The sequence below is a fragment of the Nestor notabilis genome, unplaced genomic scaffold (genome assembly GCF_000696875.1).
Source record: "Nestor notabilis isolate BGI_N333 unplaced genomic scaffold, ASM69687v1 scaffold23064, whole genome shotgun sequence".
Lineage (NCBI taxonomy): Eukaryota > Metazoa > Chordata > Aves > Psittaciformes > Psittacidae > Nestor > Nestor notabilis.
Window position 1 is genome coordinate 1 of NW_009926336.1, and position 13,432 is coordinate 13,432.

The 13,432-nt window shown below is 36.3% G+C and overlaps 1 protein-coding gene across 1 annotated transcript in view; it reads right to left on the minus strand.

Moving 5' to 3' along the window:
• Positions 1-1,345: 1,345 nt before the first annotated feature.
• The window catches only part of LOC104404938 (ribosomal protein S6 kinase alpha-3-like), a gene marked incomplete at its 3' end in the record, with an annotated part of 34,567 nt that continues 22,480 nt past the window's right edge, over positions 1,346-13,432 (minus strand). The window contains exons 7-13 of the mRNA XM_010013490.1: positions 11,757-11,794; positions 11,206-11,348; positions 7,977-8,047; positions 2,826-2,914; positions 2,486-2,550; positions 2,285-2,387; positions 1,346-1,470 (exon numbers count right to left, since the gene is read on the minus strand). Coding sequence (XP_010011792.1) covers positions 1,346-1,470; positions 2,285-2,387; positions 2,486-2,550; positions 2,826-2,914; positions 7,977-8,047; positions 11,206-11,348; positions 11,757-11,794 — 634 coding nt within the window. The remainder of the gene's footprint in view (positions 1,471-2,284; positions 2,388-2,485; positions 2,551-2,825; positions 2,915-7,976; positions 8,048-11,205; positions 11,349-11,756; positions 11,795-13,432) is intronic.

Here is a 13,432-nt window from a genome sequence, read left to right on the forward strand (position 1 = left end):
AGTTTAGTGTGTGCTGTCCCTGCTCATGGCAAGGGCATTGGAACTAGATGATCTCAAGGTCCTTTCCAACCTTAACTATTCTATGATTCTATGAAATGTCCTTCTGATGCAGATACCAAATCAGGCAGGTTCTTTAGAATAAAAAAGGATCTAACCCCCCTTGAAATGTAATGGTTTACTACACATGGAACAGGTAATGTGTACAAACAAGCATATTACAAATACTCTAGACATAATGAAAGGATTAAAAAATAGAAGAGATATTCATGATCCGAATATGTTTTTTAATTTTCTCAGGCATTTTCAAAATATCCTTACAGTGAAAGATAGAAATAAACCCAGTCATAGAGCATTTTTATTCCTACCTATACACCACTAAGTTTTTAACACATTTATATGACCAGTTGCTTTTCACAACTCAGTCTTCCTTGGTAATTAGAATTATTAAAAGCAGAAAGGGAAGGCAGAAATACCGTTTTTATAGAGGTCTTCAAATTTTCTTTCCTGTGTGTTCATCTGTTTTTTGACTTGCTGACTGTACACTCTCCAGTCCTAAAGCATGCTTTTAGAATGACCTCAGCCTTGTAAGGAAGCAAGGCATGCCTCTCCGCCTTCTAGCATGAGATCCACCTTTCTTGTCTCACACAAAACTACCTAATCAAAGGCTTGTTATCCAAAAATAAGTGGTACTGGCAGTAATAGGATATATAAGAATAGTGACTGCATGAGGCTATTGAAAGTGACAATCTCACAATTATTAATGCAGGAGACAGTATAGGAGTCATTCTAATACTGCTAGGAAGTCAAAGCTTGTGTGCATACCCTAACTTTGAGTTGTATGATACACTACAATTAGTCAGAAAATATCAGAGATTAGCACATTAAGTGGCTTGGGAGGGGCAAAGTATGTTCTGGGTCATAGGTTCCAAAAGGCAAAGCAGTACAGAACAGCCAGATAAAATTCACAATTGTATTCCTATGCCCCCTACTCCACTACAGGAATCAACTGATATTTTCAAGCATGTGGGAAGAAAGACCATGATGCCTGTTATTCCGCTTCACCTTACAATTGTGGCCTGATACTAAAGAGTTAATAGAGTATAGATCATAGAATGTTTTCATTTGAGAGTAAAAGTCCTAATCACACCTGCAGCTACTCAGTAATTAAACAGGTCCTGTATTTTCAGAGGTTTTGTTTTGATAATACAATCTGATCTTTACTTCTCTTGTATAAAGCTGATAATGACTTTGTCATGTTACTTTGTTCTGTGATAAAGGAAACGATCTCCCCACCAAGAGACATCAATACTGCTTTATTAACCTTTTTTTAAGCACATGTACTCACCTGGACAATTGAATGCACTCCAACTGTCTGCATTGCTTGGCTTTCATCATCTGACGCAATAGCTACAAAACTAAATCCCCGGAACAGCTGATGCGCATTAGCACTAGGTGGGATACCAGGCGAATCTGAAAAACACAACACCTACTTAGAAGCAGAGTTTTAAAATGTAGAAATGAGATCATGTCTACTCTGAAAAGCAAACTACAGCTTTATGCTATAAAGTACACAGAAACTGGAATTTGCAGAAAGTGTTTCTGAGCACCAAAATATAAATAATTATTGCATTGCTTTACAGATAGCATCTAGAAACACAACTGATGATTAATGACTACAAAGCTATTGCTGTCAGACAATATTTTATTATACAAAAAACATTACTTTGCAGAAAATATTTGCATATAGAAGCATATTTCTATCTATGAAGTAGTAGTAGTACTCAAATTTTGGTAACACCCTGAATTTGAGCAGACAAAAATTTCTATCATATTTTGAATAGATCAATGTGGAACTATGCAGAGACAGATTCCATGGAACAGCAAATTTGCCACCTGAAGTCTGAAATGACTCAGCTTCTACATATACATAGTATGTAGAGTCACCATCAAGAGTTAAGTGAAGGCACAGAATATAGCCTTTAAACAGCTACAGACATGGATAACCTTTTTCTTTTTTAAATTAAAAAAGAGATTACTTAGGTAAAAAAAGTGAACTTAGGTGTATGTTTTGTTGCTGAGTACTTGATTTTTGCCATAGGACAACTCAGTTTTCCATTATATTTACACCAAAGATGGCAAAAACTTTTATGAACTTTGGAATACTTGTCTGTGAGCATTGACTTAGCCCACGACACCTAGAACAACAAGACACCTGACATATGCCGAATAGGAACAATATTTCTGATTTTTGAATATGTAAATTGTTTAATTCTTCTCTTTTTACCTTTTGGAGTTTTTGCTGTAAACTCAGGGTCAAAATAAAATGTATCTTCAGGTCTGCCAGTTGCAGGTTTAAAAGGGGGATGAATTTCTCTCCTGTACAATTTCTGAAGAGAAGGCATAAGCCAGAGTGAATTAAACAGTTATAAGACATCACCAAACACTTCAAGAAATTTACTAAATTGATTTTTAACTAGATACTCACATTCCAATCTATTTTGGAAAAGAATGCATGCCTCTTAATTTCTTCAACTCCATCTGGACCCGCTCCTTTTATAAAAGAAGAAAAACGTCCATAAATTATTTTCTTCTTGGTCAAAAGAAAGATGAGCAAAATTATATTTGTAATTTCTTCTGCATCAATTTTAGATGTATGGCTAGCAGAAGTGATAGTATTTTGTTGATCATTAGAAAAGCAAACAGGCAAACTATGTTCTTACTTGAAAACCTATTTTACACAATAAACTGTACATTTAGTCAGTTTAATGATCACTGATTTCACCAAGATTTTAATTAAACTTAAAATACTCTGCTAAACACTTTACCTAATCTGTTTGCTGGGTTTCTTTTGAAGAGCATTCGCAGAAGACTCTGTGCTTCGGGACTCAAGAACTGGGGCATTCCAAGTTTTGCCCTATAGAACAAAAATAATTAATAGCATACAAACATTTTTAGGTAAGAGTTAACTCCACATTCCCCCTTTCCTTTGTCATTCAACAAATCCATATCAAACAAAAAAAGCATCATTGAGAAATTGCCTTCAGACATCAGAAGCAGAGCAAAAGTGCTGTCAGTCATGTAAACCTGTAATTTCTCTCCCCCCCACCCCCTTTTGAGTAATACAATATTTTCAGTCATGACTCAGGAACTTAAGTAGAGGATGAGGTGGTAAAAAATGTGGAGAAGAATAGTTATAGGATAACAGTTTACCACCTTGTAAATTTTAATAATACACTTTCATCCACTTTTAAGTCCAGTTATTACCAAGTAACACCAAACAAGCAAATCCGTTCTGACAATAAGATAAATAGACATTTTAGAAGGGGTAAGAACACTAGAACAGTATGACATACAGCAAGAACACTTAAGCAAAACAACAGGAAACCTAAGCTAGAATGTAGAACAGGTAGGTAGAACAGATCTTGCAAGATTAGCAGGTTAAAAAAAAAAAAAAAAAAAAAAAAAAAAAGAGAGAAAGAGAGAAAAAGATTGCTCCCTTTTCTTTCTCCCCTCCTCCCCCCTTTAAATATTACTTTAAAACTTGCCAGTTTTGAATTTTTAAATTTAAGTTTTTGTAGTTCAGTCATTTGATTTTGTTTTGTAATCCTCACCATATTTTTCTCTTCTCCATTTAATGTTGAGCCTCCATCCTCCCACTTTTTCTTACGAACATGGTAATGGTAAGCATGGGTACATCCTTTCCATCTCTTACTTATCTGTAGCTTGTATTTCTCTGTAAGAATTTGTGACACAAGCTTTCTCAGTGTTTCAACCAGAACACATGATTTGGCTTGTGTTCCAGCTACTTGTAGATGCCCCCCTTTGTGTCACTTCAGCATGTGCATACACATTGCCATTGATTTACTATTCATTACTTTAAAACTAGGATTTACTAAATTTTCTATTCCTTTCAGCATTAAAGAAGCCAGGGCCAGGTGTGTGTGTGGGAGAAGCCTGAAATACTTTGCCTTCTTTGAGCTCTTCAATAATACTCTACAGGCAGATCAAGACCAACAGAATGAAGGAATGGGCAGTGAGCAGGTCATCCAGTGCTTCCCCAATTGCAATGTGCCACTAGCAGCTGAACTGTTACTCATGCACTTTATATGCAGTGATTTCATTGCATGTTCACTTGATGTCATTTCTGCTCACAGCAAAGTATCACAGAGCTGTAAGAAGGCAGCAAGGAACACAGTGTCTGCAGAAACACAATGGTACCATTTACAATGTTACTGAAGGATAGAGAAAAGACGTGAATATGATAGAACTGTGCTGGAGAGGGTGGAAATCTTTGTCCTATTATAATCCAAAACAGCCCCAACAGTAGGATACAGCCCTGGAGGTTCAGCATGAGAGGTCAACTGCTTCAAAAAATCTAAAACCAGGCCAACAAAAAACGTAGCTGCAATTAATCTTACAGAGAAATGACTCAATGAACAGAAACAGAATATGTAGAAGAAATTCTAAAGGACTGGTATGTACTGCAGTCCACAGTGGACTGAATTGGAGGCCCTTATGCAAATCACAATTAAGACTGTCATTGCTCCTTTTCTATCATGAAGGAGCACATTTCACAAAATCCTTTACTGGCCGTGTGACATGTCAGAAGAAAAGGCAATTTGCCAGGTCCTCAGTTCTTAGTTTAGACAACTACATGAGTGACAGCATTTTTTTTCTGACATTCCTGATGGATGAAGACAAAATTTTATATGAAGGCATTCCTCTTCAGTAAAGAGGAAAAGACACTTTAATAAGTTAATGTTACTGCTGCAAACTACAATTTCTTCAAATTGCCGAGTTTCTCAGTTTTAGGTAAAACATACAAGAATAAACAGAATCTTGTCTTGGTAATGATGTGAGAAATAAGGGGCCCAGAAAAACATGTGTTGTAAGACAAATACATTTTCTGCAGATTTTCAGGAAAGGAAGGTAAAAAAAGCAATATATCATAAATGATACACTATGACAATATGAATTTGTATGCACACCTGTCCATTTTAAACAGTTTTATGAAAAATTTAAGGAGAAATATAGCACTTTTACTAGAATACAGAAAATAAAAAGAAAACATTGCCATTCTTACAGGGCTAGACAAAAATGTGAACCTATCAGAAGACTTTAAAATATCTTCTGTTTTTCAGCTGTTTGTGCTACCAACAGCAAAATAGATTTATATATACATAATAATTTTAAATGTACAGAACATTAAAACAGGGGTAAAAATTCTTTACTCATACCACATTTACTCATACCACATAGCAACTCTCTGAAACTAATAGCAATTATAAAGACTAGAAGATGAAAAAAGAAAAGTTGAAAAGGTAATTAAGAGATGCATGCTCAGATAAAATCTGAAATTATAGAATAGTTTAGGTTGGAGAAGACCTTTAAGATCATTGAGTCCAACCATTAACCCAACACTACCAAGTCCACCATTAAACCATGTCCCCAAGTGTCACATCTACACATCTTTTAAATACCTCCACGGATGGCAACTCGGCCACTTCCGTGGACAGCTTGTTCCAGTGAAGAATTGTTTCCTAATGTCCAATCTAAACCTCCTTCAGTGCGGCTTGAAGCCATTTCCTCTTGTCCTACTGCTTATTACTTGGGAGAAGAGACCAAACACCCCCCTCACTACAACCACCTTTCAGGTAGCTATAAGACAGCGATAAGGTTTCCCTTGAGCTCCTTTTCTCCAGGCTAAACCCCGCACAGTTCCCTCAGCTGCTCCCCGTAAGACTTGTGCTCCAGTTTCGTTCTCCTTCTCTGGACCTGCTCCAACATCTCAAAGTCTTTCTTGCAGTGAGGGGCCCAAAACTGAACACAGGATTTGAGGTGCAGCCTCACCAGTGCCAAGTACAGGGGGATGATCATTTCCCTAGTCCTGCTGGCCACGCTAGTTCTAATACCAGCCACGATCCTGTTGGCCTTCTTGGCCACCTGGGCACAAGTTGGCTCATATTCATTCGGCTGCTGACCAACACCCCAGGTCCTTTTCTACTGGGCACCTTTCCAGCCACTTGTTCCAAAGCCTGTAGCGCTGCATGGGGTTGTTATGACACAAGTGCAGGACTCGGAACTGAGGCTTGTTGGACCTCATATCATTTACCTCAGCCCAATGATTCAGCCTGTCCAGATCCCTCTGCAGAGCCTTCCTATCCTCCAGCAGATCAACATTCCCATCCAGCGTAGTGTCATCTGCAAACTTACTGAGGGTGCACACAATCCCCCCATCCAGATCATGGATAAAGATATTAAACAAACCTGGCCCCAGCACTGAGCCCTGGAGACACCACTTGTGACCTGTCACCAAGTGGATTTAACTCCATTCACTACCACTCTTTGGGCTATGAATGACTATGAATGTCAAGTAACTGCAGAGATGCAAGGTGGACATTCTACAGAGCTGAACAAAAGATTTTTGTATCAGCAGTGAAACACTGTTAAGGAACAAAGTGGAGTCACATGCAAGCAGAGGAAAGAAGAGAAAGGTATGACTTGTGTGACATGCACAGAAAAAAAATAATTCACGGCTCCTGAAATGAGAGTGTAGTTGAACTATCTCAGACTAGCTTCTTGTAAATAGGAGATGGTCATAAGGAGTTTATGCTAACTGTGAGCAGGTAAATCCTTTTAGTTAAAAACATTCTATAATCACAACATGATTTGAATTAGCATGGTATTGAGGCAGCAGAAGAAAACTAAATACATTTGCAAATATGAGGAAGAAAAACAAGTGTAAAGAGTAACATAACGTATACGCATTATGAAAGCAAAAGCAAGGAAAAGAATGAGTTTGTTTTCTACTGGTTTTCACATTCTAATTACTTAGAAAAAATATGGAAGAATTACATACATTTACTTTTCAAAACAGGCTGTTGATGCAAAAGAAATGCTGGCTTCAATATATAGGTAGACAAGTGCTAACAGGACTAAGAACAATGACAAACTATGAAGCAGAAAACTAAAAGAGTTTTATGAGCTTTCATGGGGGAAGGTGTGTGTGTGTGGAAATGGTATTAGTAAAAAATGGGTGGAAAAAGAGAAGTGAAACTATGATGAGGAAACAGCTGTTTGCACAGTGTTAGTCTACAGTCCCAAAAGCGGGACAATTATGTCATAGGTTGTATTAGTTCAAAGAATATGTAGGGGATCAGCAACGGAAAAAAGCAGGCCTTCATTAGCAAAACCAGGAACATTGACTGCATGAAGGAAAACAACTTTCACGATATAGCTAATATACAATCTATACTGGAAATAGCAAAGGGGAAAATTGGAGCTTGGGCAAGTCATAGAGGAGTACATAAGGGAGGATGCACTTTAGCAAATACAGGAAGTATCAGGGAAGCAAGTTGTTGGCAGCACCACTAATCCAAAAAAGTAGGGTGAAGAGCTGGTAAGGTAAAGAAGGGTAAGGAGAGAAAATACTTTCTTAAAAAAAAAAACAAAAACAAAAACAACCCCCCCCCAAAAAACAACCAACCAACCAAAAAAATAACCAAAAACAAACAAAAAAAAACCAAACAAAAAAACCCCCCAAAACACACCAACCCCCGCCCCCAAAAAAACACCCCTCACACCACCGAAAGAAAAAAAATCACTCCCCCCCCCCAAAAAATAAAATCAAAAAACCCCAAAAACCACCCACAAACCAAAATCCTAAACCAAAAACCAAGTTAAAAATGCACAGGTTATCAAAAAGGATAAGAAAGTTAAAAAACATTATGTAAATAAGATGGGAAAGATCACATGGTGGGAGAAGCTATTAAAGATTAAAGAGCTGCTATGAAATTCTTTGTACCTGGTATGGGGGAGGAATAGAAAGGCAAATTAGATAGGCAGCAAAGGGAATCAATAGTATGGAATAGGGAGTGAGGATTTACCAGTACCTTTGGAAATGAGGGAAGAGTAGAAATTAGATATTGCAGCCCGGAGGAATACCTGATGAGATATATAAATAAGAGTGTACTCACTTGAGAATCATAGTCATGGTTTCTTTTCTGTCTTTCCCTTGGAAAGGTAGAGTACCAGTGAGCATTTCAAACTGTATAGAGTAAAACTTTCATCAATTACATTACCTGGACAAAATCTAATTTTTGTCAAAACTACTTAGCATCTTAACCTTCCAAAATTCATGCATGTTAACAATCAAGCCTGTGCAAAACACCTTCTCATTGTACAATTTAAATTACTATGAACATTAAGCAGCCTTTGCCACTTTTAAAGCTGCAAAATTTTTTCCTGTATTGGTACCTTGCTTTACATGCTTTTATCTGAACAATTTAGACTACAATGTTCTGTGTTCTGTTCCTTCCCAAAATGTTAATTCTTGGAAGACTTGATCTATATAACTGTATTTTAGTTTTCAAGAGTGGGGGGTAGGGGAAAAAGACTCCCCTTTCAAAAGTTAGTGATGATTTTTCCTCATGCAGAGATACTTTAAAAAGTCAGAAGTTTTAAAATTGGCATGTACATAGCCTTCACTGGAAAGGGGAAAAAGGTTAGTTGATTGACAAAGACATGCATGATGAAAAGTGGTTACTGTATGCATACAGAGGAAATAAAGCCTGAAGGAACATGTAAGAGCTACAAAGTACATGCATGCACATTCTACAGTGCCTGGAAGTAGGCAAGAGACACTGTTAAAATACTGATTTGTTCTGAAAGCGACTGAGTAAAAATAGATAAATATAAAAGCTCTTCCTTTGGGCTGCAGTGTACTGCAGGATTCTCAGATCTAAATGAGGAAGTGAAAGCAGTCTGGCAGCAGTCACAGCAGCCAACAGTCTGAGGCAGAAATCCCAATTTTTGGTTTAAGAATTACAAAACAATTCAGTTTAATGAATTTTCATGGCATACCTTTAAAGCCATTAAAATAATGATAAAGGAACCATCTGAGCAGCTCATGCAAACTTAAATCATCCTGACCACAAGGTATCCTTTATTCCCCTCTTTTCTGGTACCAATCAAACATTCAGCCTTGTAGGCACTAAAAATATACATGGATAACTTGAGTGAACAACTTGCGACTTTAGCGTTCTTACATCTACAGTAAGAGCATTAAGTTGCACTAACAGCATTCTTTAAAACTCCTTATTAAAATAAAATTTAAAATTTCTTACTACCTTATGAAGTATTCAGAGAATAACAGATGCCAACTCTTCACTACTGCCAGACACTTTTTAATTTTTTTTGGATATATATACTTATATTTTATATTTTAAATTTAATAATCCAACATGAAAAAAACATGCTTTTAACTTTAACAATTCTTATGATAGTTGTCAGGAAGATAAAAGACAGAAGCCAAAACTATAAAAAAAATCATCTTATGTTTGGTTTTAGTTTAGAATGATTCTCACAAATTTTACTTATAAAAATGCTTTTCTAAAGTTACATTTATAGAGATGTATGTTTCACTTATACTTGCTTGAAATAAGAAGTTTCTTTACCCAGCTTCTACTTGCCACTTATGCTAGTAACTCGGCATATGTGTTCTGTGTGTCTGGGCCCCTTCTACCCCCCACCAAATACTATATTCCAACATCAATAGGCCAGTAGTACTTTATGAATAAGCCAATATTGGCCTTCCCTAGTTACCGTCTTTTATTTCATCCAGAGAGTACCTCAACAAATACATAATGCTTCTGAAAACTTTTAAATCAATGTTTTCAGATAGCCGGTATCCCCTAAAACAGTCATAGTTTTAAAGGACAATTTGGAATATAATTCTCAAGGATGGTGTAAGCATACTTAGTGTCTAGCAGCAGGAGAAAAGAGGCCAAATGATTTTTTGAGATACCTTGCTAATTTCTGTTTCTGTGCTATAACTTCTGTCCAATCTAGATACCGTGTACTCATACCACACCAACAACCACTTGAATTCTCAATCAACACAGATTCTAATTAAGAACGATTTAAGAGTGGATACATAAAGATTGTCTATAAAAATTACCATGCAAACAAGAAATGCAAGCAACCAAAATGTTTCAGAGAATACTGTGTTGTATTCAGTATACTAATCTGAAAGTTTGCTTTTTAAGGTTGTATTTTTGTATTCAAAGTAGAAGCCAAAGTGTTTAAAATGCTGGACACTTAAGACTGTGAAAGCTACACCAGTCACATCTAACATCCTTCAGCAATTTTCAGTTTTAACATACACACTTCATAAGCACAAAGTTATATTTTACAGCTTTATAAAAGAAAACTGAAGTTTACTATGTTTGTGTTATCGACAACAAATTTTCTGCAACTACACTAGTTATTTTTTAATTGTGATCTTTTAATTGTGTTCTTACTGGTAAAATGTGCACTTGTGAGGGTGTATGTGTGTGTGTTTGTCTCAAGTGAGTTTAGTTACAAGGTGCTACTTTTACATAGTCAGTTTTCAGATCACAACAGCATTCTAGATGATTGAAAGGTGACAGGATGACTTATTTTCAGACACAAGAGTCCTTATGACAAAGTGCATGTGTTAGTTGTACTGTTACAGTCATATATAGCAGAAGCAGTAAGAAACAAACATTTCCTTTACAAATACAATTATTTAATCTTTATGTCAAAAAGGCACACGAAGATTATAAATATTAAAAGTCATTCAGCGTTCCTAAAGTATCAAACATGATCTATTTTTCTTTTCCAAAGCCATATTTGATTGACACATTATTTCCCCCTACCCTGCAACTTCATAGGAGTTAACTCCTTGCAGAAACACTGTAAGCAACTGAGCAATTATATCCCTGTATCAGCTCAGAGCTATTTAGATTATTTTGATGTGGGAAAGCAACAGCAGTCATTTCCCTGAGTTGCAATTACACTGGAGACTAATTAGAAAGTTACCACTCATTTTTTTTTCCACTTGAGAATAAATTCAGATTTAAAATTGGGATCTAAATTTCTTCCCTGCCTTGGAAGAGATAGTATTTTTGCTGTGTACTTTAGTCTCTAACATTCAAGCTACAATAGATGCATAGTATTTCAATTCAACGATAACAAAAATATGGCATATTGTTGGTGTTGATATGAGACCTAGCCCATGTTCTGGATCCAAACTCTGTGGTATTGTTATTAATTTCATATAATTTAGACATCCTCCGTAGTTAGAATTCATTAAAAGCTCACCTTAGAGTTCAATGTTTGATTTGTTTCACCAAACCTTGCAAAGCACAGTTTTGCTATCATTTGCATTTACCAGAAACCTACCATTAAAACACCAAAAGACCACCAGTCTGCACTCTGTGTATGGCCTCGTCTATTAACGACTTCTGGTGCCATATATTCCACTGTTCCACAGAAAGAGTAGGCTTTTTTTTCATGATCAATTGACTCCTTACTTAAACCGAAATCTGGAAGGAAAAATAAAAATAGTTCTAAATGTAATTTTTTTTTTAAATCACTCATCATTAATACTTTTACCATAATGTAAAATGCAATGCTTGTATCATTTGTATATACATCCAAATACACATAACAGACTTAGAGAATTCTCCTTCCCTCCCCAAATTATCACAGGTTCGTAACATCCGATATAATTATAGAGCAGCCACTTAAATATTTACATATGTCATTTATTTCAAAGTAATTACAGTATTTGCTCCACAGAATCCTACTGATCAGTTAAAATCACTTATTTTACCATACTGGTTTACTGGGAAAAAGCAAACAAACAAACAAAAAAACACCACCCCACCCCCAAAAAAAATATTTTATGCTGAACAGAAAAGACCCAGGTGTTGCAATTTCCCTTTATTCACCTGTCAATTTGATATGTCCTTCCTCATCAAGCAGGATGCTAAAAAACAATAAAAAGAATAAAATAAACTAGTAAGAATATCTTCTGAATGTTGTTTGAGACAATGTACTGACAACATTTAGGAATAAACAGAACAGCATACTATCATTTCAAAGGGTGCTGACCACTCCAAATAACAACAAGTAATAAATATTCTCATGCTGCACCAAAGGATAGGACCCACAAGCCCTATACTCAGAGCAGGTCTCGTGCTTCCGCCTGTTTATTTCAATCACAAAAAAGGCCACGCTTCTCCAAGATGCCAACTACCCTTCACCACCACTGAATATAACTGCAATTCAAAGCATGCAAAGTATTCAAGAACTGGACTCTATAACACCACCTACACAGCAGACTTACTTCCTCCAGCTTCTCCTGCGCGGAGCTGTGTTTCATCCTGAGAATGAGACATGACCCAGGCACACACTGCTTGCCCATTTCCTCTGCCCTTCCCTTTTCCTCCTTGCAGTTGCCATGGTAGGAAACTGCCCCACAGTACAGATACAGCTTACAGTGAAAGTTACTGTCTCATTCATAACTTGTAAGAAACTTCAACCTTTGATAGGTTTTTTTAAACCAAATACATCCAAGGCTTAAAACCAAATAATTAAAACAAATCAACCGACCAACCAAAACCCCACAAAAACCCAACCAAATTAACACAAAACCAAAAAACCCCAGCCCAGAAACAAACACAAAAGCCCCTATATTTCAGGCTGTAGCTATTTAGTTTTCTGACGACTACTATTTCATTCTTTTCCTTCTGGAAGTAAATGTTAGCGAAGTAACTAAAGTTCTCTTGCTTTGCAATTTAATGATCTTTTTCCACTTGGTAAGCTTATTTTTCCTCACTTCAGAATTACTTAACAGAACACTCCCAAAGCTTGAACACCATTCTGTGTTCATTTGTAAGTGCCAACTCATGCCAAAAGTCCCCAGCTTTCTGATTTGAGTATGAATATTTCCCTTCTTTTTAGTCAGGGCTAAACATTTTAAAATTTGTGTCTTTTTCCCATGAGATGCACAAAAGAACAAGCTATCCTAATGGAAGTTCCACAGAACAACCAAGTATCACAGGTTCTGTGACACTTGTTACTCATATTTGCTCTTTTCCACAAATCTTTTACATGAGACAGTTATCTCACAGACTTTTCAGGTTCTCCGTATAGCTGTAACAGGGAATAATGATCACCAAAGACATCAGGACTTCAGAGTTACAGATTTCCTGGCAATGAGGCAGAGTATATTCAACTATGTGATTAAGCACAACAGATATGCACACATTACATTGTCACTTAAATTCCCCTCCAGGCAGAGGGTAACGCTACAGCATACATTTATATCTGAAAGGCTGAAATGTTCCAGATGATAGCACTGACATTTTCTGCTTTAAATCTTCTAAAACTATATTAAAAAAAAAATTACCGGAGGAAAGACATAAAAAGGAGACAGAATTCCGTCATTTAAATGAAGCATAGATGACTAATATACTGAGACACAACACCATACCAGAACTGTAGCTTCAAGCTTATTTTAAGTTTTCAGTGTAATTATGTGATCATCAATATACTAAAAGCCTGTGCCTTACTATTTTCATATTTTATTTTAAAATTTAAACTCCATTCTGCTATTACTGTA